Here is a 27,019-nt window from a genome sequence, read left to right on the forward strand (position 1 = left end):
TGCTGCTTTTCAACTCATTTGACTTTCTGACTATATGTAAAGTGAGTAGGACCATGTATCTATGTGAAAATGGCTGTTAAACTTTTCACGGCTCTAAGGTTGTTATTTTAAACGATAAAAAAAGAGTCTGATAACTACAGTAGGTCTAACAAATTAAAAATTTTCTCAGTTGGTTTGTTACATGTCTCGAATTATCCTTAACATTTGCAAACCAGTAAGTTAATTTCTTTAAACAATTCGTACAAACAGAACCACACAATGGACTACCTTCAAAAGCCTGCGACTTGCTCAAAATCCTTAGCAAATCTTTCAAAAGTAAGTATTCATATCAATGAACATATCAGTGCCATCAAAATGACAGTTCTTGTGTCATTGTTCACAAACAAGAGGACAAAAAAGCCATACATAACTGTGTACTCTGTGAGTATTTTCAGATGTAAACCATGGCTAAGATTTTGATGAGAATGATTGAAAATGCATTAGACTGCACTTTTTCTAAATGGCATATCAATTTTAACAGTACAAATTGACGCATTACTGTAAATGGGAAATTGATTGCAAGAGACTGAACAGGATTCACAGTCTGTTAACAAATTACAGTACAATGTTATTGGATATAAAGTATAGGTTTCTTGTGTTTGTGTGATATAGCAGCCATATAAAGTGTATTAACTATACTGTAAAATGCATAATATACTACTAATAGTGTAAAAATGCTACTGTAATATCATGAAAGCATTAAAGCATACAGTGCATGTTGAAATAGATGAATGAATGATAGAATGCATGTTTTTTTTATTTTTAATAAAAATCACCCTCTGTGCCACATGGTTCATTTATTGACAGTAGGCTATTGTCAGTAAAGTTGTTTAGCCGTTATATGCTATGCACAATTTGAGAGAAGGCACTTTAGTTGCTACACAATACTTTGACTTGGCTTGACTCACCTAGACATGATTTCCCTCTAAAGCTAGTGCGCGTGCACAGAGGCTCCGTCGGCCATCAGACAGAAGTGGAGCGCGCAGCGGGAGGCGCAGGTCAGACAAACTCAGCTCATCCTGAGCTATCTAGACCGGATTTTTTTTTTTTACCATGATGCCATCAGAAGGAAACGGGGAATAAACGCATAAGTTGGAATATTTTTTTTCCATTATTGATTTTCTTTTTCTTTTTTATGTGTCCCGGGCTATTTTTTTCTCTAATTTTTATTTTTAATGTCGAGGAATAGAGAACATTCCAAACAAATATACTTTTCTCACACTTAATCGGTCCTTCCCTTCACTTTCCCTCCCGTTATTAATCAAAATCATTCCGCGTAAAGGACTGATGGACATGTGGTGGAAAGTAGCGGTCGTGCTGGTGATGTGCTGGGGTCTCACGAGCAGTGAAGCCCGGGAGGAGCACCATGATTCGTCTCCGCGCACCGCGATGTTCAGAGCGCCGTTGGACTTTGGCTTCGTGCCGTCGGTGGTGTACGAAACGCACGCGTATTATGAACCGGGTCCCATCGGTGTTCTTTTCCACATGGTCCACGCGTTTCTGTACGTGGTTCAACCCAACCCTTTCCCCAAAGGTGAGATGCACTTCAGCTCTGAGAACGCGCTAAAGTTTTCTACATTCTTGTGCGTGTATCAGATTCACATGGCAAACTTCCACATACTGTATACTTACAAAGTGTTATAGACTTTAGAAAGATTAATATAGCAAATGCCTGCAGTCAGTATCAGATGGAAGTCTTAGGCATCATATGGCAAGCCGTTTAACACTTATTCCTTAAACCTAACTATAGTATCTTTGGTTACACAAGCAAGTACTGAGTTATGTTAAGTAACAACGGACTTACTATAGGATTAGTTTGGTTTAGGGCTGTTTGCTTGTAATTATGCATAATGTACTGTAGTTACTACAGTAAACAGGGTAGGCCTACAACAGGGCTTAAGGCACACCTTAAGAAAAATGTGCTTTTCACTATTCTCATATGATTACATTAATTTTTTAATATTGATGTAGCAACATGTAGCCTTGCATTCACATCATTTCGTAATAAGGGCAATTACATGATTTCAACTTGTAAAAAATTTGCATATCCTCTTAAGAGTTTGTAATTACAGCTTGCAAGATGAGAATTGTTTGAGAGATCCTTCTAGACTGCTGCAGATTCATTTAGGAGGATGATAGTGGTGCCACAGAAATTCATAATTCCCAGTCCGTGGACATAAACTCTGAATATAACATCACGTGTTGTCATCTGTCTGTCTGAACCAAAGAAATAGAACTGTACCATATTGAATTGCATAGCATCATATTTTTTTTTACATTGCATCATATTGCATTGAATCGTATTGTTGAATCGAATCGAAATCGCATTGCACTGTATTGTAATGCCGCTTTCCAACTGCACACGACAAACGACAGCCGTTGGACCGGAAGTCATTTATTTCCAATGGAGTGTAGTTCGGGAGCAGCATGGAGTTCCAATCATATGCGAAATTTCGGACCCTATTTGAGCTTCGGATGCATTGAAATTTTTGAACTTCTGCGGCTTTTTTGAGACCCTATGCGATATATTAAATCAATATTTATGTTGATTAGCTCTCTAAAATCTACTATGTTTTTATTTTAGATGTATTGAGGGTCATTTGTTTTGTGTGGATATATTCATACATGCATTTCTTTCAGTAAAATTATTCAATTTACCTTGGTGAATAAGCCATGGTAACTTGCTTCACGACCAATTTCAAAGTTCCGTGCGACTGCTGCGAGGGGGCGAAATGCGACGATTATATGCGAATAACCTGTGCAGTGGAAAGGCGGCTTAACAGGTTTGAATCTTATCGTATTTCATTAGTAGCTGCTTCTTATGTATCTATAATGTATTGTATCGTCGGCTATGCATATCGCATCGGCCTCAGTTATGGAGATGCACATCCCTAGTACCTTTAGCCCCAGCAGCAGGGGCACCTCAGAATCAAATTCGCGTTGCTGTCCACGATTGCGTCAAAGATCAGCCAAATTTCGATGTGGATAATCAAATGCGGTTGTTAAAAGGGTGGTATTATGCCCTTTGCACAAGATGTAAAATAAATCTCAGATAAGATAAGTTTTAGCTCAAAATACCCCACAGATATTTTTATTTAGCATTTTAAAATGGTCACTTTTTGAGGGTGAGCAAAACCGCACTGTCTGTCCCTTTATATGCAAATGACCTGCTGGTCCAGGCACAGAGGGCGGAGCTTTAACAGCTTGTGTCCTTTTACCTCACACAGACATGCACTGAAAATGTAGAATGTAGAATGCAACAGGACATTTCTGAATGGTTAATTGATAAATGTATGTATCTTCTAGTCATTGATTAACATATTCTGTCACGATAATCTATAAATCAGGTTCCGGGGGCGGGGTTTATCTACATTTTAGGGTTAGTGATGTCACTAACCCAGGAGGAATGTCGTGTAGTCCCTAACAGCCTTTTGTTGTATTCCTTAAAATGCAATTTCTTTAAAAGAAAATATCTCTCTTTGTTTTGAACTTTGAGCGTTGTAACTTTGCAGATGTTGTTTATGCTCAAAGAGCAACATTGCAGACTAACTAAAGTTAGAAAAGTGAAATCATAATCAACCACCCCTTTAAGAAAAGTTCTGAGCTGACTTTTTGTGCCGTCTAGGGGTTTAAAAGAGAATAAAGTCAAATGCTCTTTATATCCCGCCTTTAGCCCCGTTGTACCCAATATGTGTAACAAGGACACTGCAAAGTAGTGTTATAGTGTTGCAAATTTAGTTTTACTTGCTAGAAATCTAATAATGGCTAGTATGTTTTTAAATTTCACTTGCTTTTCATTAGATACCAGAAGGCCTACTTATGAATTATGCAGTGATTATGTATTACTAGTAGCCTACTTATTTCCTTGCTACTAATCATTATCCCAGCAGTATTATTCCATTGTTCCTGGTAACAACTGACTAATAACTGATATATATTATTTATTATTTGATATTAGCATATTTGTAGATTAGATATGAGACATTGGTATCTGTACCAGTTGTTACCTGTAACATATTGTAACAGTGACTAATTGAATAGATGTTGATTGCTATTGTAATAAATACTAGTATGTATCTAATTAACGGTAAAGATGGCCACAAATACTCATGATCAAGCATGACATTATTATTTAATTCAAAATTCAGTATCAATGTTTTTTTCACTTTGTGATTGGTTACAGTGTAATGCTGAGCAGAACCTTGCAGCCATATTTATCAGACAGCATTTACACTGCAAATGATGAGGATTAGTCAGGGAAATATTTCTCAACACGTTGAAGAGCTGCACACATACACATGTAGCACGTTCTTCCTGAATGAGTCTTTAGACAGGGTCTTTAACTATTTTAAACCAGATACACAATGGCTGGTGGTGAATTCGGTCAAGCCAGTCCCAGTTAAGATAATTACAGTAATCTGTAGGAAGAGCAAAGAGACATGCAGTGAGAAAACATGATGCCTTATGTTTTGATTTTGCCAGGGCAATAAAAACTATTAATATGCAATAACAGGGAGGTGAAATTGTCTGATTTACAGACACACATATTTTTAGATGATCTGCACTACTAACATAAAAACAGATAGAAGTGAGTTTTAAGGAATAAATGTTAAAAAAGCTTGCCATAAATATATTTATTGGAAAAACCTGTTATAATTTTTCCTGTTATGCCTGGTGCGCTTAGTGATCTGCTCATGAATCATCATCATCATCATCCTTTATCTGAACCTGAAGAACCTATGGATATATTGGTTTGGTTTGGATATGATAAGATTGCACTGGTTTGTTACTGTACTATTAGTACACTGGAGAAAGGGAGTCTGACCACTATAGTGGTCATTATATATATAATAGCGGAGAGTTCATTAATATACAGATTTCCAGGTGTAATTCAAAAAGGGATGTTTTAATCAGTGAGTTAATGAGGAGTGCATAGAGATTGAAATTGTGTGCAACACACTGTACCATTGTATAACTGTTACATTACAGTGTATTGTGACACCAGGGTTAGCTGACATGTTTTTGAAAGCCTATAGACTGTTAAATGGCAGGTTTCATTGTGACAACTTACCCCATATCATGTGATAACATGCCCCACTAGTGGCTTCAATGAAGTGTCTTTTTTCTTAGTCAGTAACGCTAAGTATATATATATATATATATATATATATATATATATATATATATATATATATAAAATGAGACTTTATGGTATGTGCCTTCACAGAAATTAAATTAAAAAAATAACCTACCCTGAGATATATTTACTGGAGTAAAAAGTGTGACAAATAGCCCCAGTGTGTTTAAGGTCAGGCTGTTGGCAGGTGGATTTCATTGTGAGGTCAGCATGTTGAACACTGAGGAGCGCTTGTGTGTGTGTTTTAGAGTAGAATAGGATTGCACAGTTAAGTCCCTGCAGCCTAACTAATTAGCCAATCTGCTCTATGAGTCACCTGCCCAATCAGGTAAGCTGATAATCTGAGTGCCATATGCTCAAAAGGTACATGCAATGCAAATGCATGCTTCTTTCAAAACAAGCGAACAACCCCTCAAACAACCCCAAAATAACAATTTTGTAACATTTCTAATTTTAAACCACGACATTCTTAAAAATAGCACATTTTAAGAAATGTGATGCCATTTTTAACTTGTAAACATGTGGATGTGGATTTACAGACATAAATAGATCAAACACAAGCCACTAATAGATCCTTTGCTAAAGCATTCTTTTCAGATTTTTAACTCCTGATCTTATAGAAAGGTACTTCTGATGTAGAATTGAGACCGGATTACTGGATTAAACAGCAGGAACATTGAGCACATGGTTCAGGTTAAAGGACACTATATTTCTCCATTCCGTCTGTCTGCAAATAATTTTCCTGATAAATCACAGCTCACAGGTTTGAACACAGATGGAGCATTTTGTCTGTGAAGGAATAGGTGGATTTATGCTTAATAGACATAATACAGTTTAATCTAACTGCATTTATGCTGCTGTATCTGAGGAATGGACAGATGAAGGATATGAATATACTGTACACAGTCTGAGTCTGAGGTTTAATCCGGGGACTCCCTCCGTCTCAGACCAGATAAAGCTTAATATCACTGATCACTGGATTTAAAAATCTGCACGGTAATTGAAGGACAGGGAGATAAACACCGAGATATGACCCACTTATACTGGCATTGTCTGTGTGTGAAGCACTATTCTCTCTGTTAGTCAGTGGATTAGTTGAAGTGTATCTGTATTTGTTATCGTGTAATATAATATCATAGCTTACTGCTGTCAAAGAGGGTCACAGTACATGTCATAAACATCGCTTATGTGTTTCATCTGCTTCATTCATTTAATGTTTTTGAGTAGCTTGTTGTATTTGTGAGAAAAGGAGGGTAGGAAGTGAGAGTGCGTGATGGGGGGAGGGGGGGATTAAATAAGAGAGAAATAGGGTTTGGTAGAATAAGGGAGAAAAGGGGAAAGAAAGCATTAGAGAGGGAGAGGGACCACTTAACTGCCAAACCGCAAGACCACTGTAAGAGGATTAACCATATGCCATTATAACCAGTGATACCCTTTCTTGTTTGCCCCAGGATTTCTCTCATTCTCTCACTCTCTTTTATACAGTTTCAGATAAAGAGTTGTTATATCTCACACACACACATATCTGCCTGATATTTCTATAGTAAATAAGATTCTTAACCAACACATGGACCCCTAAAATGTAAATGCTTGATTTTCATGGTAACTCTGTGTATAATATAATATAAGAGGTAATATAATTAAAAAGCTACAGAGAACAAATTATACACATTTTAAAAAATACATTTGTAATATACTAAATATATAAAACCTGTAAATGCTGCTTTGTTCACAGAGTTATGCTTGAAATATTAAACTCTTACTGTTTTTGGATGTAAATATATTTGTTTTGTTATATGGTTAATGATATTTAATAATAATTTATTCCTGTGATGTCAAAGATGGATTTTCAGCATCATTACTCCAGTGTTCACGTTCAGTGTCATGTTATCTCTCAAAAATCATTCTAATATGCTGATTTGCTACTCAAGAAACATTTATTATTATAATCAACGTCGAAAACAATTGTGCAGCTTAATATTTGTGTGGAACATTTTTACAGATTTTTGATTAATAGAAATGGCAAAAGAACAGCTTTTATTTATATACATCTTTGTAACATTATTAATATCTGTACCGTCACTTTTGATAAATTTAATGAATCCTTGCTGAATAAAAGTATTGGTTTCCTTCCAAAAAATAAAAAAAAAATCTTAATGACCCCCAAACTTCTGAATGGTAATATTGTGTCCGCAGTCTTTTACAGAGACTGCTGGACAGTTGTTCACTACAATAAACTAGTTAGTGAGTCTCATATAGCCTATAACTTTTCAGCCAACTTTAACACAGATATTGCTTTCTTGTACATGTGCTTACATGCATAACCTAAACTATCAGGGTAGACCTAGTGGGTCAATTCAATAAATAGTGGAGTGAATTCTGTTTTGTAATGATGTTATATTGTTTTGGCTGTGACCTGTAGACCTGTAAAACAGTGCTGTTAGTGTTTTAAAGCGCAGTCTTGGCCATGAAGTTATATTTTGGATCATGTTCTGTTGATCTCCCTGCAAGGTGTCATGCCAGAAAAAAATACCTGCTAAATTTAGTACAACTGTAAAGAAGCTTATCCTTTTATGCAAAGGTGTTTTAGGGTTAAGTGTTTGTTTATGTCCGTGGATGAGAATTACAGTGGGCAGTTCACTTCTGCAGTACTTTGCAGAATCGCCACTATGGGAGGAGACATTTAATAAAGGATACTGTAACATTTACATTCACTCATTATATCATTACATTAGATACATGAATATATAGGTTCTCTTTGTGTGTGTGTGCATATACATGCTAGAAAGAGTGTTGGAAATACTGTGTATTACTCATTATATTAGTGTAAACTACAGTATGGTATTCTATATACTAGTATTCTATGGTCATAATGTTTGTTAAACTCTCTGAACCTAAACTTTATTACAGAAAACTTTTCTGCATTTTTATATTTTCATTAAGATATTATTTAGTATGTTATAATTATCAGACCATTATCCTCATTAGGACAATTGGCTTTTTTCATTTTATTTTATTCTAATTGGCTGTTTATTTATTTATTTATATAAAATGATTTGAATAAGATACTTAATGTTGCAATGAAAACATACAAATCCAGAAAGTTTTCTGGTGAGGTTCATAGAGGTATATTTAATTTTGTGTGAGTTCTCCACTTTTGCTATCAGTATCAACCTCACCTGAAAGAGGTGAGGTAAAGGCTATGTTTAGTTCAGATCAGGTATAACGTGACAGATGAGACTGTGCTGTAGTTTAAAAAAAATTATTATTTTTTTTTTACAAATATTCCATTAAAAAAATGACCATTCTCAATTTTAAATTTAATAAAATTTGTGGTGACTTTAAGTAAAATGCGTTTTTCACCAAGATCTACTTACAATACTTAAGTTTTGTGTGTGTGTGTGTGTGTGTGTGTGTGTGGGTGTGTGGGTGTGTGTGTGTGTGTGTGTGTATCTAGAAGACTAATAATAGCATTCATCTAGAGTTTAAGGGAGACCTCTTGGGAAAACGTTACGCATGTAACCATGGTTCCCTGAGAATAGGGAATGAGACGCTGTGTCCCCCTGTGGTCACTATGGGGGAATGCCTTGGACATGATTGGTGTCGAAAGTGGGACGTGCTCACTGCTGAATCAGATGCTGCGAGAGAGATCGCGTCATCATCCCGCAGCTTGCTCTTGTTAGACGCCGAGAAGCGAGAGATATTCAAACTCCTCTCAAGCTCCGTCTGCGAGCCCCACAACTTCAGTTTTACATGCCCGCTTCGGCTGCAGCAGGTCCTGAACCGTGGGGCACAGATCGCTGTCCCGATTCCCTCGAGAAAAGGAACCAACGAGAGTGAAGTTTCCTCAGAGGAAATCGACATTAAACCGGTGTCCTGGCTCTCTGTGGTCTTTAAAAGAAAGGGTTCAAATATTCTCAGAGATAACACAGTTTGACATTCAAGGGTACATAAAGCATCGCTTACGCCACACAGCAAGGCTGCCTATCGCAGCAGATATAGAGCAAAATTTTGCCAGCTGTTTAGACTTTCCTTTTGGTAGCCCTGCCAGTCTTAGTCCACTAACAACCAATTTGTGGACATGTCCCAGGCTGTCAAATATTAATGCCACAAACTTACATGCATATCCTAGGTCACTAATCTTTGCAAGGAGGGGTTGGTATTTAGTCATTTTTTCTAAAAAGGCTATGTCCATATACAAATCATAAACACAACCTATTTCAAGGACTAGCACCTCCTTTCTATCTGTATCCATGAGCACAACGTCAGGGGTGTTAGGGATGTTACAAAACAAATCACCTGAGCTGTTAAACCAGTCTGGGATTACTCGTGAATGTTTATACATAGGCATATTTTTTTGGGAAAATGTATTGAACAGCACTTGCAATGAGATCTACAATACCGTCATGGCGTGCTGTGTATAACCCTTTGTACATATTACAGCCATTTACAATATGGGCAACTGATTCAAGGTGATCAGAGTTGGAATGCATTATGCAATGTGGGTAGTAATTTTCAGGGTACCATAATGCTAGGTTGTATCTGGTTGGTAACACCTGTAGTCTGGCCTTGACAGTGAAGTAAAGAATATCCGCCCCTATTGCAGCATTTCTGTACATAGAATGAGAGGTAGAATGGTCAGCAAAGTCAAGACATGCCAGTTTTCCCTGCATTTTTAGTCCAGTCCAGTGTTGTTTTGTGTCCATCTGTTTGATGTTCATTAAAGATCTTCTTGCTGTTGTGCTCTGTAATGTGTATTGTGTCTCGTTGTGACAGACTGTGGCCTTCACAGTAACAGATGGATCTGTGACCACTGCATCAGATACCTCTAGTTGCTTTGTGTCCACTGTAGTTTAACTGCCAGTCTATTACACAAGTCGTTTAGGTCCGGCCAGTCTGAGCGAACTCCGAAACCTGTGGCTTGTGTGTCCAGTTTACTGTTGCTCTTCCTCCTGAAGCCTAGGAAGCTGTCTTGGTCACCGGTGGCCAAAGGGATTTTTCTCTTCCTAAGATCCAGGAAGAGGGAAGCTCTGGCTAGCTCTCTGACTGCAGCATCGTCATTGTTAAGCATGCAGATCAGGTGTGCTAGTCTTGTAATGGAGTAAGTCCATTCCACATTTGGGACCCCCGGACCCCCTTCCTTGAGTGTGAGGAAGATTATATCCCTGGTGGAATGTGAATTCAGTCCCAGACATTTCCCTCTCGGCTTCAACTGTTTTATTATTCATGTCCCGTAGGACATTTTGTGGAATGTGAATTTTTGCAAAGAGGTGTTGTATCTTTGCCAGAGCTACTTATCTAATGGCCTCCAGTTTCATGACTACAGGTAGGGGGGGGGGGGGGGGGGGGGGGGGGAGTCGATCAGATCGATCCTGTTCTTAAAGGGATAACTCCTGTACCTGTTCGCCCCATTTATCAGACACCTGCAGGCTTTTATGCAGGTCTGTGACATTACTCTGTGTCAACAAGTAACATTTATCTAATCTGTTGTTTTAGCATAATGGTGCATGACCCAGTATTTGTTACTACTGTGTGATTCTAATAGCACGTGTATGGCCTACTGCTATAACCCCTTTACCTAAACATTAATGCCCTTCAAACAGGCTGAACTAATAGCAACAGATCAATTAAAGAACAAATATCTACTTGTTTCTCAGAATTAAACTTTCAGCAGCAAACATTTTACTAAATCTTACTTGTTTTCTCACAAATGTTACACCTGTGAAAGTAATATGCACAGGGCAGCAGATCTTTCTTGTACTTTGAAACAATCCAACTCCATGAAAATTTGAGTTTTTGAAGGTTTCTCGAATTTCCAGTTAGTAACCATCACATCTTATTTTGTTCTGCTAAATTTGTTGTTACAGATCTCATTGTTAATATGGTCCAGCAGAACATGGGAGGAATCAAAGGGGATGATTACAAGAAGGTGTGTTTGGTTCTGCTAAATATTTACATGCTTATATAAAGGCCACACTGTATAGGCCTATAATGCAATAAAAAACATAACATATTGTATATAATAGATTATATGGGAGCACATGTTCCAATCTCAGTTCATTTTTTCTTTCTCTTTGCCATGCACACTGATGATGTATCTTCAACTCTACGGCAATGCAGCCAGAGAATGTTGTATTACTACTACAGGTACTGTTTAAAAATGACAATTCTAGTGACTTGTTCATGTCCAAGTTCATGTCAAGTTACTGATATTTATAAAGACATATATAATGTGATAAAATATTGCATTAATCAATTAACAAATAATGTGTTCCTGATCCACATATAAAATACCATTGTAGCAATTCAATGCTTTGTTATCTTCATTTTAGGGCTTTACTCAGTAAATATTAAGATTGATTGCAATTAAATGCTCTCCTCCCCACTCCTCTCCTCTCCTCTCCTCCCCTCTCATCCCCTCTCCTCCCCTCTCCTCTCATCTCCTCCTCCTCTCCTCCCCTCTCCTCTCCTCCTCCTCTCCTCTCCTCCCCTCTCCTCTCTTCCTCCTCTCCTCTCCTCTCCTCCCCTCCCCTCTCCTCTCCTCTCCTCCCCTCTCATCTCATCTCTCCTCTGCTCTCCTCCCCTCTCCTCTCTTCCTCCTCTCCTCCCCTCCCCTCTCCTCCCCTCTACTCCCCTCTCCTCTCCTCTACTCCCCTCTCCTCTTTTCTCCTCCCCTCTCCTCTCTTCCTCCTCTCCTCCCCTCTTCTCTCATCTCCTCCCTCTCTCCTCTCCTCCCCTACCCTCTCCTCTCCTCCCCTCTCCTCCTGTCTCCTCTCCTCTCCTCCCCTCTCCTCCTCCTCTCCTCTCCTCTCCTCTCCTCTCCTCCTCCTATCCTCTTCTCTCCTCTCCTCCACTCCTCCTCTCTTCTCCTCTCCTCCACTCCTCCTCTTCTCTCCTCTCCTCCTTTTCTCTCCTTTCCTTCTCCTCTCCTCCTCTCTCCTCTCATCTTCTATCCCCTCTCATCTTCTCTACTCTCCTCTCTCCTCTCTCCTCTCATCTTCTCTTCCCTCTCCTCTCTTCCTCCTATCCTCTCCTCTCCTCTCTGCTCTCATCTTCTCTCCCTCACCTCTCCTCTCCTCCTCCTCTCCTCTCTCCTCTTATCTTCTCTCGCCTCTCATCTTCTCTTCTCTCCTCTCTCCTCTCCTCTCTCCTCTCCTCTCTCCTCTCCTCTCTCCTCTTCTCTCCCCTCTCCTCTCCTCTTCTCTCCTCTCTCCTCTCCTACTCTTCTCTCCTCTCTCCTCTCCACTCCTCTCCCTTCTCTTCTTCTCGCCTCTCCTCCACTCCTCCTCTTCTCTCCTATCCTCCACTCATCCTCTTCTCTCCTCTCCACACCTCTCCTCCTCCTCTCATCTCTCCTCTCATCTTCTCTCCCCTCTCATCTTCTCTCCTCTCTCCTCTCCTCTCTCATCTTCTCTCCCCTCTCCTCTCCTCTCCTCTCCTCCTCTCTCCCCTCTTCTCTCCTCTCCTCTCCTCTCTCCTCTCATCTTCTCTCCTCTCTCCTCTCCTCTTCTCTCCTTTCCTCTCCTCTCCTCTCTCCTCTCCTCTCCTACTCTTCTCTCCTCTCTCCTCTCCACTCCTTAACCCTCTCCTCCCCTCTCCTCTCCTCCACTCCTCCTCTTCTCTCCTCTCCTCTCCACTCCTCTCCCCTCTCCTCTCCTCCACTCGTCCTCTTCTCTCCTCTCTCCTCTCCTCTCCTCTCTCCTCTCCTCCACTCATCCTCTCCACTCCTCTCTCCTCTCCTCTCCTCCACTCATCCTCTCCTCTTCTCCTCTTCTCCCCTTTCCTCTCCTCTCCTCTCCTCTCCTCTCCTACTCTTCTCTCCTCTCTCCTCTCCACTCCTTACCCCTCTCCTCCCCTCTCCTCTCCTCCTCTCCTCCTCTTCTCTCCTCTCCTCTCCACTCCTCTCCCCTCTCCTCTCCTCCACTCTCCTCCACTCGTCCTCTTCTCTCCTCTCTCCTCTCCTCTCCTCTCTCCTCTCCTCTCCTCCACTCATCCTCTCCACTCCTCTCCTCTCCTCCACTCATCCTCTCCTCTCCACTCCTCTCCTCTCCCCTCTCTCCTCTCCTCTGCTCTCCTCTCCTCTCCAGGCTATCTACTATGAGCTCGGCTTCATAGTCCTGACAGTACTGGGAGTGTTGTTTGTGCTGTTCATGCCGATAGTGGGTCTGTGTTTCTGCTTGTGCCGATGCTGTGAGAACTGTGGGGGTGAGATGCATCAGAGACAGAAGAAGAACGGCGACTGCTTACGAGGCTTCTACATGGCTACGCTCATCGCTACCTCTGTTTTCCTCGCGTGAGTCTTCCTCACCTTCAAAGAGTGTTTGTGACTCATTTTAACTATTCCACATGCTTCTAAAAGTGACTTGTTAACAGTTTATTTTGCAGTGCCATTTTTACATATGTATAACCATATGTATAAATTATGCATAGTTACATGTAAGTACCGTACATGTTATTATTACTCAGTACTTAAATGTAGAATTACAGTGTAACAAAGACACCATATAATAAAGTGTAACTGTGACTTGTTATGCATAATGTTATAATGAAAGTGTCTAGTTTTGAATTTGTACAAATTATATTTTGGTCTTTTTGAGATAATTAGCACGGTCCAATAATCAGTGCCAGTTAACAGTAGTGGTACTTTCCCTTGTGTCAGTTGGACAGCATTGTCAGTGGATAATTATGGATAATAGATTTTTGTTGGTGAATTTTGTAAAATATATAAAACAAATGTTCTCATTGAATTAATAATTAAATATTATCAAACTACCATCTTTGAAACGCCTCTCTGGTAGCTATTTCAGTCATGCAAATGCAGCTTCTATCTCTTTGAATGGGGAAACATCAAATTCTACAAAGCTGTGTACAAATCTGACAACAGCTGTCTCATAAATTTTGTTTCTAAATGCTCAAATAATTACAGAAAACAGAATTTCTGTGGCTGGACTAGCCAATGTGCATATGCAGTGATAAACTCACGTCTCAGTATTTCTATAGAACCCAGAGCTTCTAACGGCAGCTGCAGTGGTGCTATGACTAATGTGCTATGATTAATTGGGGATTGGCTTTTTTATTTAGAAGGCGGGACTTATTCCGCCATATTGCGAGTTGCACTTTCTCCTATACATAGTAATAGAAGTGTCTTTGCATATCTAAAGTCTTTGATATTATGTAAACATTGACTTCCGAGACATCTTACTCATTTGACATGTGTCTTTTTACATGCTTTGTAACAGAAAAGTACACATATTTAAATGCAGGGTTAGTCCCAAAGTGTGGAAGAAAAATGGCAGACTTCGCATACAGGGTCTTACATTAGCCAAACAATAACATTGCTGTGGAGTAACTATTATATACATATATATATATATATATATATATAATATATATATATTAGGGCTGCCCTCAACTAAAGATTTCTCTAGTCGACTAGCAGTCGTTCATTTAAGCCATTAGTCGACTAATCGCACGTTTATATTAATAAGCCATTAATCATAATTATGCATCTAATTGCCTTTATAAAATACATATAGCCTAATCAGCGCACAAATTCAAACATAAAGCTTGCCACAGCGCACCGGCAAATGTAATGATTATGAATGTGAGGTGAAAAAAAACAGAATGAGACTTGAGTCTATACATTTTAATTATTTTTTGGTAATGTTTTCTGTGTTTTCGGCTGCAGAGATTATGTCAACAATGCTGACTCGTCTCCGCAGTAGTGGACGCCCCTATATATGCACGTTACATACGGATTTCATAATCAGAGAATATTTATGTTCATTCAAATGTAAAAATCTCTAGCTTTATATAGATATATTTCTCATGTCTGTGAGGCAAGTATACGCTTTGTGTCGGTTAATTTATATGATGCACTCAAGTTCAAGACCGAATTGACAGAAAGTGCCGTTATTTTACAATAACACAAAATTTTGTGAGTTTACAAAAATAAAAGTAGACCCTTTACAGTTTGCATTACTCTTATTACTCTAGCGGGAGAAATAGGTTCCCATGTACCCGATTGACATTTTTTTGTAACCTGTTTTTTTAGGACCCTAATTGTGTCTAGTTAAGAATTTTTGATGTTGCAGAGGTCAACTAATGTCCCATGGGGTTAGTTTGGCGGCCATCTTGAAGTGATGTCAGCGCTAGGGGCGAAAAATGCAGATTTTCATATCGAACCACACAACATACAAAGACAAAATGAACCCACTTTTTCATATAATTCTGACACCTGGAATCAAATGGAAATGTCATTGACATTGTACAATCACTCTTTATTTGTGAAAAACAGGCAAATAATAGCCTGGCAAGCCAGACCTATCAAAATGTTAGGTCTGGGAACTCAAAATTGGCATACCTCAATCTGAGGGGCGGAATAAACAGTTGTCTTTCAGATTCCCTCTGCACGCAATAGGACAGTGCTAAAACCAACCAGAGCAACGGACGTCTATGGCTGAGTGAGTCACACGCGTTTTCCCACCAGCGGAGCTAGTTGATAGGCATATATTAAACTTTTGCCGTATCCGGTCGTCAAAACTCAGAACACATCTTCCTTTTTTTAAGATTAACTTAAGTGAAGTTCTCGTAACTCCAACTCCTCCAGAGTCGCGGCCAAAGCCGATTCGAAAGACCGCTGTTCGCCAGCAGCATCTTCTTTGTTTTCAAGTAGCAGATCACCTATGGAAATCACGCGGAACCGTCACAACTCTGCCGTCCTTTTGTTAAGCCCGCCCACCAACTCTATACACGATGTGATTGGCCTGACCAGAGTTTGGTTTTTCCAGCTCGGATGCCAACGGAGAGTTGCTAGACCACCCTTTGCTGCAAAATATTTTTTGCTGCCGCTAGGGTGCGTCTAGATTTCTAGGCTAGGCAAATAACACATTTTAGGCTCATAACGATGTAACTTTTGCTATTTTGTTTTTGCAATAGTTTCCTGCATCAGTCCTGTTTGTCATAGACCCATGAATGAGGTGTCAAATCGTGTGGATTATTGAGGAGAGGTATGATATATCTTTTATAAGCGATCGGGCATACAATGTTCGCCCTGCAGGCAAAAAATCCCATAGACTTAACATTGGAATGGATTTTGGCGAGTCATAGCTCTGAGCCAGGATTTTGTAGAAAACATATGGGTTACCACATTTGAAGAGGCTGGCAGGCTCTTTAAGAACATACCTCACAATGGGGTGTAAGTTGTACTCCTGGGGGGCAAGAGCTGCCCAAAATTGCCCCATAGACATACTATGGGGAAGGGACAGCCCATGAAACAGGGATTGCACATACGTGTTTATCCTACTATGTAACTTGCATAGGAATTTTGTATTGAATATAATTCTGGATCACAGTGTCACAGAGAGAGGGGTAGTCTCTCAGGATCACCATGAAGCTATCAAGCCACGCCCTAGCAACCATTTAGAGCACCCTAGCAACAAGTTCCATTGACTTCCACTGAAAGAGGTCTAAGCGATATCTTTGGATAGAAGTGTCATTGAAACATGAGGGTGGGCTCATTTGACTCGGGGCAGTAAACAACCAATCACAAATCACCTTCAACACTTTCTAGCCATGCCCCAGAAACCATTGTCAAGCACCCTAGCAACCCAAACCCGAAAAAGGATATCTTCAAGTCCGAATGTCATAGAGGTATTGCAGTTGGTTTATATCATTCATACTGACAAGCAGCCTTTGGAGTATCATCATTGGCAGATATCTCTGCACCAGAATGGACATGATGAGACATGATGGTTGGCTCCTTTGAATAATGCTAGCAAACAGGGCTTTTGAGGTCTACAGGACATTAGGACAGGAGGATATATGGAATTGCAGTTGAGGTCGGTCAGAAGTAAACCATCAACACCTGGGCGTGTACATGAAGGCTCTGTCACTTGTCTGTAAGTTCAGGCAGAAGTACAAGCACCACCTTCCACCCAGGGCAGTTCCCTACTGCCATGAACTACCTCGGCATGATCACTAACCATAAGTGCCATGGTTCAGGCTTGGTTGAGATCGTTCTTGAGGCTCAGCTGGTATACCTGTATGACCAAAAATGATGGAGTATTTTAAGTTAAATGCAAGTGATGTACTGGCGCCTGTATGTCATGCAGTAAACTCGCTCTCCACACAAATACTTAGATATGCACCTAATAATAGTGCACATTTGTCTAGGTTATAGCCTAACATTAGAGCGAGCGGACTTGTAAAGTGCTGCTACTTACATGTTTCAAGTGATAAGCCATATTTGAGGTCGTTAAATGATAGGCAAATGTTTGGATTTCCTGCCGCTAACAAGAACGTTAACGTTTTTCAAAGCCTGCGTGTAGTTTTTTTCTGCGACTAAACGACTATTAATATTTTGGTCGACTAAGCTTCTTACGGTTAGTCGACTATTAGGGGGCAGCCCATATATATATATTTATATATATATATATATATATATATAATAAAAAAAATCAGAACATATGCAAATCAGTAAATAATGTGTTACTGTGTCCTGTGGCCAGTTTGTGTGCAAAGCGAAGAGTGATTCTGGTAAAGTACATTAGACTTATTTATGTCTAGAAAAAGAATAGAGGTCACAGGTACAGTACATTGAACCACCATCATCCTATCACTGCTCTCTAATAAACACAAGCTGGGCTGCTCCACACTAGAGATGCGCGGTTGGCGGTTACAGCCGCGGACTCCGCGGATATCCGCGGATCGGGCTGATGATGTGACGAAAACAAATATTTTAATTAAATTCGGGCGGGTGGCAGGTGGTTGAACCAATCAAATGAAAAATATATGTATACATTGTTAAATATTTTTATCTGACTATACCTACATCCAAAAAAACATCGAGCACACTTTGAAATAGTAAAATCTTCATCAGGCAGCTAGTCGAGTCTATGCAGAGACTGCTTGTTATTATCAGAGATGGCAACGCCGGCGAAGGAGGTACGTGACAAACTCAAAAAAGGAGAATTAAAAACAAAGGAAATAGAAGGTCAGAAAAGTGTTGCCTGGAATAAGTTTTACAAAGTGGTAAATCAGGATGACACAAGTGCAGGCTATGTAATTTGCAAAACAAGCGAAGCAGTTTATGTTCATGACAGCCACAAGACGGGTACAATAGCAGCATGTTGAAATTATGTACCAAAATGCGTTTTCTATTAGGCTACAATGAAAATATTGTACAGTATACTATCAGATAAGGTCAGGTTTGCCGAAGTGCGTTTAATTTAGGCTATTTGTCCCTGCGCGCCGATCGGATACTGAGTTCACTGCTGATATTCTGAGAGTTCTCTTGCGAGAGGTTCTCTCGTACTGCGTAATATCTTACGCTAGGGGAAAACCTCTTTTCCACAAGATACTGAAGCCAAAAATTATCCTTAATTTTGTATTAATGTAAAATGCGTTGCAGCAGCAATGCAGACATAGGCGAGAAGGCTTGCGTGCCTATTGGCTGCCCTGCGGCAACTGCAGCAGCCTATCGAGAGAGGCCCCATGTAACGTCAGATCCACTGCGTCACGTCCCGCCGAAACGGGCGTTGTCTGGGCCTATAAATATAGCTTGGTGGCTGATACAATCTGATTTTCATCTCTTCAACGAAGCTCACGCATCGTTGGATCCAGAGTGAGAAGCCGCGCCGTCTGAGAATAAGCCTTCTGCGGGACGAGCCTTTGCATCTGAAGCCGCTGGCCTTCATCTCGCCGCCTTCAGTCACCGTACCTGCTACGCTTTCCGGCGTATATATATCCTTTTACTCTGCCGAGTGTGTGTTCGCCGCCGCGACTCACACTCTCTCTCTCTTATCTAAAAGAGCAAGCGACTTTTTAAAGATGCCTCATCCCTGTGGCTCGTGCCGAGTTGCACTCAGTGACGGGGACCGCCAGGTCATCTGTGTTTCCTGTCTGGGTGAGGATCATGCAGCTCTCACGCTTGCTGACGGCGGCTGGCATCATTGCGAGCTGTTGCCATGGCGACTCTGAGGACTCGCCTGGCATTTTTTCTCAGAGTCTGCAATTCCACCCGCTATAGTGCCGCGCCAGATAAAGCGCCGTACTCAACGGGTCCCCGAGCCTTCTCCAGCATGCGAAAGCTCGCCAGTTTGCCAGCCAGCTTCGCCAGCTTCACTCGAGTCGCTAACCGACAGACAGCGGCCGCCAACGCTATCGCCATTGGTGACGACGAGATAGCTGCATCTGTGGAGGAGACTAGCTGCTCTATCCTGGCGTCGGACAGTGAGGATTGGGCGAGCTCTGTGGACCTCTGCCCGCGAGTCGTCAGGGAAACGGGCCAGCATCGAATCCGAGCTGACACATCTGATCTCACAGATGTAGGCACCTGCACAGCCCACTCTCGCGCGCTCTCGCTCTCCCGGACGCCGTCCCCCTCCGCGTGGGCCCCGGCCGAAGATTGCCCGAGGCCTCAAAGTCTTCCTAGCCCTCCTAGGTAAGCAACGGTGTTTAAGTCTCGCCGCGGCCAGACTCGCACCGAAAATGTTCGCTCGTTCAGTTCCAGAAAATGCGACTGTTCCAGTGTATTCTGCAGTAAACAAGCCGGTACCACGCCTTGCCTGCACGCAAAAGCCGTCTTTGAGGCAACCCAGATAAATCACATGAAGAATATAATTTCTGGTATCCCGGCCACGGCCGATGGTGTTATGAGTGTAATAAAAAAATGCACCGATAAATTTTCGCTCGTTCAGTTCCAGAAAATGCGACTGTTCCAGTGTATTCTAGAGTAAACAAGCCGGTGCCACGGCCCCCTTGCCTGCACACAAAAGCCGTTTTCACGGCGACCCAGACAAATCACATGAATAGTGTATTTTCTGTACTCCGGCCACGGCCGATGGTGTTGCGAGTGTAATGAAAATGCCCACGACCCAGTGTTCATTCCTACACACAAACACAGCCCACTAAAGTACAGGGCTCGCACAAATAAAATCGACTCATGTCGATTGTGCATTACATGTAGTGAATGTGCCCACAACCCAGTGCTCACAAACACTACACTATGCATGTCCTGCGGTTTCTGTAAAAACAAAACCAACACACATTCAGTCAGCTCAGGCAGACGGTGTTTTGAGTGTAGTAAATGTGTCCGCTGTCACGCGCCCTATTCACTCACAGACATGTTAAAACCCACGGGTTTCACCCCGCTCATTTCCTCTTCGCAAACTGCCATAGAGAAATTGAGCGCGGCAAAATCACCCGCTGTGATCTAAGCGCTCCCCGCCTCAGATGCTTCAAGCACAGTGTTCACTTTACAGCACACCACTCAGTTGCGGCCAGAGCCCAGATTTCTTTTTATGCGATTCATTCATGCAAATGTGTGGGCAAAACTCCCCGGGGTGTCAGAATCGGTGCTGATTACTATAGAGAGAGGCTATTTGCTGCAGTTCGCTTGACGCCCCTGGCATTACACGGCGCGGGTCAAAACTATGGTAAAAGCGAAGTAGCTCATCTACTTCGAGCTGAGATAGCGAAACTATTGAGCAAAGGGGCCATAGAGCCTTTATCTCAAGCTCAGAGCGAAGGGGGTCAATACAGCAGATACTTTCTGGTACCGAAAAAAGACGGGGGTCTCAGACCCATTCTAGATCTGAGACAGCTGAACAAAGTGCTTGTGAAACGCTAGTTCAGAATGCTCACGACCAGGAAAATCCTCGCGCAGATTTGCCAAGGGGACTGGTTTCTGTCAATAGATCTGAAAGACGCGTATTTTCAAATACAAATAGCGTCACATCAAAGGCGATCCTTGAGATTCGCCTTCGAGGGCCAGGCATATCAATACACAATCCTGCCGTTCGGCCTGTCCCTGGCACCCCATACATTTACTTTGTGCATGGACACGGCTCTCGCGCCCCTGAAACTTCGGGGCATGCGAGTATTGAACTACTTGGACGATTGGCTGATTCTAGCTCGATCACACTCAGAGCTCATAGAACACAGGACCATATTACTCGAACACTTCGAGAATCTAGGTCTCACAGTCAATTGGGCGAAAGGTTCGCTGTCTCCCAGTCAGAGAATATCTTTTCTGGGCAAAGTGCTGGACTCGCTGTCTATGACAGCGCGCCTGTCGCCGGAGCGCAGACTGAACATTCAGCGCGCCGCGAAATCCTTCTGCTGCGGCACTATAGTCCCGCTCAAAAGGTTTCAGAAAGTGCTGGGTCTCATGGCCTAAGCATCTTCAGTACTCCAGCTGGGTCTGCTTTGCATGCGTCCACTGCAGTTGTGGCTAAAAGCGCGAGTACCGCCTCGGGTGTGGGCCTCTGGTCTGTTTCGCCTCAAGGTCGATCAGAAAAACGTCCTAGCCCTGAAAACTTGGAAAAGCAACCGACTGGTATCAGTCTGGTGTAAACCTGGGAACTCCCTCGAGTGTAAAGGTGGTGTCCACGGACGCCTCCACCTCGGGATGGGGAGCACTGCTCGAGGGCAGACCGCTCTTTGGCCAGTGGTCAGAACGAGAGAAGCTCCTACACATAAACTGTCTGGAAATGATTGCGGTGGACAACGCGCTAAAGCGTTTTTGTCCCCAGATAAAGGGTCACCATTTCTTGGTCCATTCGGACAACATGTCAGTGGTGGCCTATATAAATCGCCAGGGTGGCATCAGGTCCCGAAACCTTCACAGGCTGATGGAACGCCTCCTGATCTGTGCTCAGCACAATCTGCTCTCACTAAGAGCAGCACACGTGCCTGGTCACCTCAATCTTGGACCAGACAGACAGTCCAGAAACAATATTCCAGCAGGGGAATGGTTTCTGCATCCGCAGACGGTCATGCTGCTGTGGGAGACATTCGACAGAGTGCAGGTAGACCTGTTCGCATCCCAAGAAAACGCTCATTGTCCGAAGTTTTTCTCCAAGAACAGAGATGCGCTGGCCCCCGTCCGGCCCCGCTGCCCGCTCTATGCTTTTCCCCCCGCCTCACTCCTGCCTCAGGTGTTGGACCGAATCAGGGAAAACGGATGCTCAGTGCCGTTAACCTCCCGGAGGAAGTGTTAAACACGATCACGCAGGCTAGAGCACCGTCTACTAGGCGACTCTACTCCTCAAAATGGTCTGTGTTCTCTGGCTGGGGCGAAGCCTTTCACCCCCAAGGCCTTTCACCCCCAGACTATGGAGTTACGGAAGTACTCTCCTTCCTTCAAGAGCTACTGGATAAGGGCAGAACCCCTTCCACACTCAAGGTTTATGTGGCGGCCATAGCAGCGTTTACTAAACCAGCTACTGGCCTGTCACTGGGGAAGGATGATCTGGTCATCCGCTTCCTTTAAGGAGCTAAGAGGCTAAACCCTCCCAGACCCCCTTCAGTCCCCATGTGGGACCTTTTTACGGTGTTGGAAGCCATGAAAGGTGCCCCGTTCGAGCCAATCCATCTGTCAGATATGAAACATTTGTCGTTCAAGACAGCGTTTCTGGTGGCTCTCGCTTCAGTGAAGCGCGTAGGGGATTTATAAGTGCTCTCAGTAAGCGCAACGTGTATGGAGTTTGGGCCAAATGACTCGAAAGTCATACTTGAACCCAAGGGACTCGAAGTCCCTCAACACACCATTCAGGGCTCAGGTTATCTCCCTGTCTGCCCTGCCGGTGTACAACTAGGAAGAGGATGTGGGCTTCCTTTGCCCTGAGCTTACGTGTCCCGCTCGTCTGTTTTCAGACAGACTGAGCAGCTTTTCGTTTCATTCAGCGGATGTGCTAAAGGGCTGGCCGCTTCGAAACAGAGCCTATCCAGGTGGATAGCTGATGCCATAGCGTTGGCTTACACTTCCAAGGGCCTGCAGTGTCCTTTGGGTGTCAGAGCGCACTCCACAAGAGGCATGGCCTCGTCGTAGGCGTGGTCTAGCAGGATTACCTTGCAGGATATATTTATGGCGGCTGGCTGGGCCTCGCCGTCTACATTTATAAGGTTTTATAACCTAGAGGTTCCCGCCTTACAGGCTAAACTTTTGTCGGTCTAAAAATCTGTACTGTCTGCCCCGTTCCTTCGGCTCAGAATACTGAAACCGCTTGAGCATCGCTCGCTGATCGATAAAATTACCCCAGGGGCATTTAATAAGACCCATACTGTTACTCAGTTCAGGGAGAATAAATTTCCCCCTGACTGTGTGGAACACTGTTGATATAATTAGCTCCTTGAAGATGCTACTTGTGGAGAATGACGCTTCTAGCCTCTCTTCTCAGACTCTCTGTGAGTCCATGGTGATTAGGCACTATATGTGCCCCTGGCACCTGCCCTTGTGACTTTGGTGTGGATCCCAGCACGCACGGCCTATTACATAGTGTTCCCCTAGCGTAAGATATTACGCAGTATGAGAGAACCTCTCGTAAGAGAACGTACTCGATTACTAATGTAACCTCGGTTCTCTCTAGAAGAGGGAATGAGTACTGCGTATCTTTGCCGTGCCAGCAACATGCTGGTTCGCATCAGCGATGAAAACCAGATTGTATCAGTCATCGAGCTATATTTATAGGCCCAGACCACGCCCGTTTCGGCAGGACGTGACGCAGTGGGCACAAAGCACCCCCATTGGATCTGACGTCACATGGGGCCTCTCTCGATAGGCTGCTGCAGTTGCCGCAGGGCAGCCAATAGGCACGCAAGCTGTATCGCCTATGTCTGCATTGCTGCTGCAACGCGTTTTACATTAATTCAAAATTAAGGATAATTTTTGGCTTCAATATCTTGTGGAAAAGAGGTTTTCCCCTAGCGTAAGATATTACGCAGTACTCGTTCCCTCTTCTAGAGAGAACCGAGGTTACGTTGGTAACCGAGTACACTTTCTAGTCTCGCGGCTGTCATCAGCAGCGCCTTGTATCGCCCAATCAGCGGATGGCAGGCGGTTGCGGTTTTGAAAATTGGTCAAAAACCATGTCAAAAACGTTGGTGCGGATGGATGGCGGAAAGATGATGAGTTTTGTGATGCGGTTTGTGGATGAAATAATAGCCCATCCGCGCATCTCTACTCCTCACTAATTTAGTCAAGGATAGTTAGTGTTTTCTAATGTATTTTTTTTCTGTCCGATTTGGATCCTTAATGATTGTTAAACTGACACTGAAATTTTAGGAAATTACAGAAAATTGGGAAAATTGTCAATTTAGAGATTTATTTTACCAGTTGATTTGCACCATGTCTAGAGAGTGTAGTAAACACACGAAGTGGTCTAGATAGAATGACACACACACACACAGACACATTCACACATGTGACATTGATAGTCCTGAGTCTGTCCGGAGAGAAAGTCCCCTCTTTATTTCTGTACCCCATCCCCCTCTTTCTTTTTGCCTCTTATTTCTTTTCTTTTTTCTGTGACAGTGCTGACAGCAGTTGCATGGGTCACAATGGGCGTTTGTAAGGCATAGACTGTACTGTGAGGGTGTGTGTGTGTCTTGATGGACTTTCAATGACTTACTGAGAGGTTTGCAGTAATTGTGCTAGACAAGGCCTGGGAGCAGAGATCATGACTGTGCAAATCTGTTCTGTTTCTTTCTTCACTCTTTTCTTTTTCTCTCTCTATGGCTTCCTTTGTTGAATCACATTTCTCCTTTATTAAATCTTTTTTTTTTACTGAGAGAGACAGTGAAAGAGGAAACGAGAGATTAGGGGAACAGGGAAGAAGGTTTGTCTGGCAATAATCTGTAATCAGATGCCACAGTTTAATATGTATATATTCTGCACCACTCAATTAGTAAAGTGTTATCTTTAGTTTGTGGCTATGTATGAGCACCAGTGAATGTATGCATGTGCATTTAAAAAAATGTATTTTATATATATTTAAACAATGTATTTTAACAATGTTATTTATTTATTCATAAAACTTTTTATTACCATCCAAAGGTTTGGGGTTGGTATTTTTGTCTTTGTTTGTTTTTGAAAGAAGTCTTTTATGCTTACCAAGGCTGTTTATTCTATAAAAAATACAGTAAAACAGTAATATTGTAAAATATAATTACACTTTAAAAGATTTTTCTATTATAATATAACTGATATATTATAATATAGCTTCAGTGTCACATGATCCTTCAGAAATAATTTTAATATGATGATTTGCTGCTCAAGAAACATTTCTTCTTTTCATCAATGTTGAAACAGTACCATTTAATTTTGTATGGAAACCATGATACATTTTTTTCAGGATTCTTTGATGAACCGCATTTATTTGAAAAGTGAATCTTTACAATCACTTTTAATAAATTTAATGCAATATTCTGAATTTAAAAAATCTGAACCTGATTTTATAATTTTATAAATTATTTTATTATATTTGTAAACATTTAAACTAATATTTAATAAAACATATTTAAATTATTTGTATATAATATTTTTTATTTTGAGTGAGATACTTGCTCTACTGTCTCTACTGTACTGTTAGGAGTTCTAAAATACCTGGATCAGACTGTCTGTTAGCATTCCTATTCAGAGCAATGCTGTTGTTTGGCTAGTGTAGGACACTGTGTACAGAAATCTGGCATCTTTGTTCCAGGATGTTTTTTCTTTCTTTTTTTTAACAATCACCTGACCTGTAAATGTGTCTTGACTGACCCTGTTTTCAAATACCTTTTAGCTACTAAGTATACAAAATGTCATATGTAAAATGAGTATCTGATATCTCAGTAGTCACGATACAGTAGTCAAATAAATCGCTGCTGAGATTTGGAAGTGTGCAACCATTACTTTGCTTTCAATTAGGGTCGTGGGGGTTAAGAAGTCATCAGATTTGTAGGATCTTTTCAAACGTAATGTTGATTGGAAAATAGCTGTAGTGTAACCCCTGTAAGTCACTTAAACCCCTTGAATCACATTACTTAAACAAGGGTGCATTTCCCAAAAGAAAGCTATGGTTGCAAGTTCATGTTGTTATCAATACAAGTATTTTGTAACGGAACTTGCAACTGTAGTTGGCTAATGATGCTTTTGGTAAACACACACCAGTTTGGCTGTTCTTAGCAATACAACAGCACCACACTGAGGACGTCGGATATTACTGCATGTCACAGATAGCAATATATAGAGCATGGGGGATATTTGAATTATAAATATTTGTTAAAAAAAAAATAATAATTTTTGTATAAATAAAATATACACAAACCCCCCCCCCCCCCCCCCCATCATACATTTGACCAGACGGTCACCTTTACTATTTTATTTCTAATTTACTAATTTAATTTTACTAATCTGCAGTTTGTCATATGTTTCACCAACATAACGTGTGTCATAACAATACCCGTAAGCACATTATTTTCCAAATGTGTTGCTTTGTTTACAGAGTGGGAGTGACGATCACTTATGCAGCAAACCAGAACATCACATCTCAGATCAAGAGCACCAGACGTCTCGTCAGCACTAACATAAGAGACCTGAAATCTTTTGCCAACTACACACCAGTGGTAAGCCATTAACTGGTGGAATGGTCAAAGTGGTCAAATTTGTGAACAAAGCTGAGTATTACACTGTTATTGTTTGGTGGAAAGCTAATCAGATAAGCTAAAAATAGAAATCTGCTGATTCTGTTGGTGCAGATTCTATATGGGCCACTGGGCCTGATCAGAAGCACAGAGACAAACACAGACATATTTTCAAACACCAAGGCTAAGTCTGTTTATCATAATTTTTTTCCCTTTTTTCTTTTGTAGCAAATAGATTACCTGGCTGCACAGTACACAACAGCCAAGAACAGAGTATTATCAGACTTAGACAGTAAGTATTCTCTCTTTCTTCCTCTGTTGTGTCTCAATGTGAACATACACTAACGATCAAAATTTTGGAGTTGGAGTTGGTAAGAATTTTTTTTTTTAAATTTTCAAAGAAGTCTCTAATGCTCACCCAGGCTGCATTTATTTTAT

At 41.6% G+C, this 27,019-nt stretch overlaps 1 protein-coding gene across 11 annotated transcripts in view; it reads left to right on the top strand.

Annotated features, from left to right (window-relative positions):
* The first annotated feature begins 996 nt into the window (after positions 1 to 996).
* The window catches only part of prom1b (prominin 1 b), a 45,505-nt gene continuing 19,482 nt past the window's right edge, over positions 997 to 27,019 (top strand). For 9 of the 11 annotated variants that reach the window (XM_077203769.1, XM_077203793.1, XM_077203744.1 and 6 more), the window contains exons 1-6: positions 998 to 1,573; positions 11,044 to 11,105; positions 11,297 to 11,323; positions 13,264 to 13,469; positions 26,443 to 26,563; positions 26,810 to 26,873. In XM_077203769.1, the coding sequence (XP_077059884.1) occupies positions 1,327 to 1,573; positions 11,044 to 11,105; positions 11,297 to 11,323; positions 13,264 to 13,469; positions 26,443 to 26,563; positions 26,810 to 26,873 (727 nt within the window). In that variant the 5' untranslated portion in view covers positions 998 to 1,326. Of the gene's footprint in view, positions 1,574 to 11,043; positions 11,106 to 11,296; positions 11,324 to 13,263; positions 13,470 to 26,442; positions 26,564 to 26,809; positions 26,874 to 27,019 lie in introns of all 11 variants that reach the window. The other 2 variants (XM_077203733.1, XM_077203809.1) reach the window with 2 other exon arrangements.

This window comes from Siphateles boraxobius, unplaced genomic scaffold (genome assembly GCF_051911475.1).
Source record: "Siphateles boraxobius isolate OS27281-9 unplaced genomic scaffold, OSU_SipBor_1 119, whole genome shotgun sequence".
NCBI lineage: Eukaryota > Metazoa > Chordata > Actinopteri > Cypriniformes > Leuciscidae > Siphateles > Siphateles boraxobius.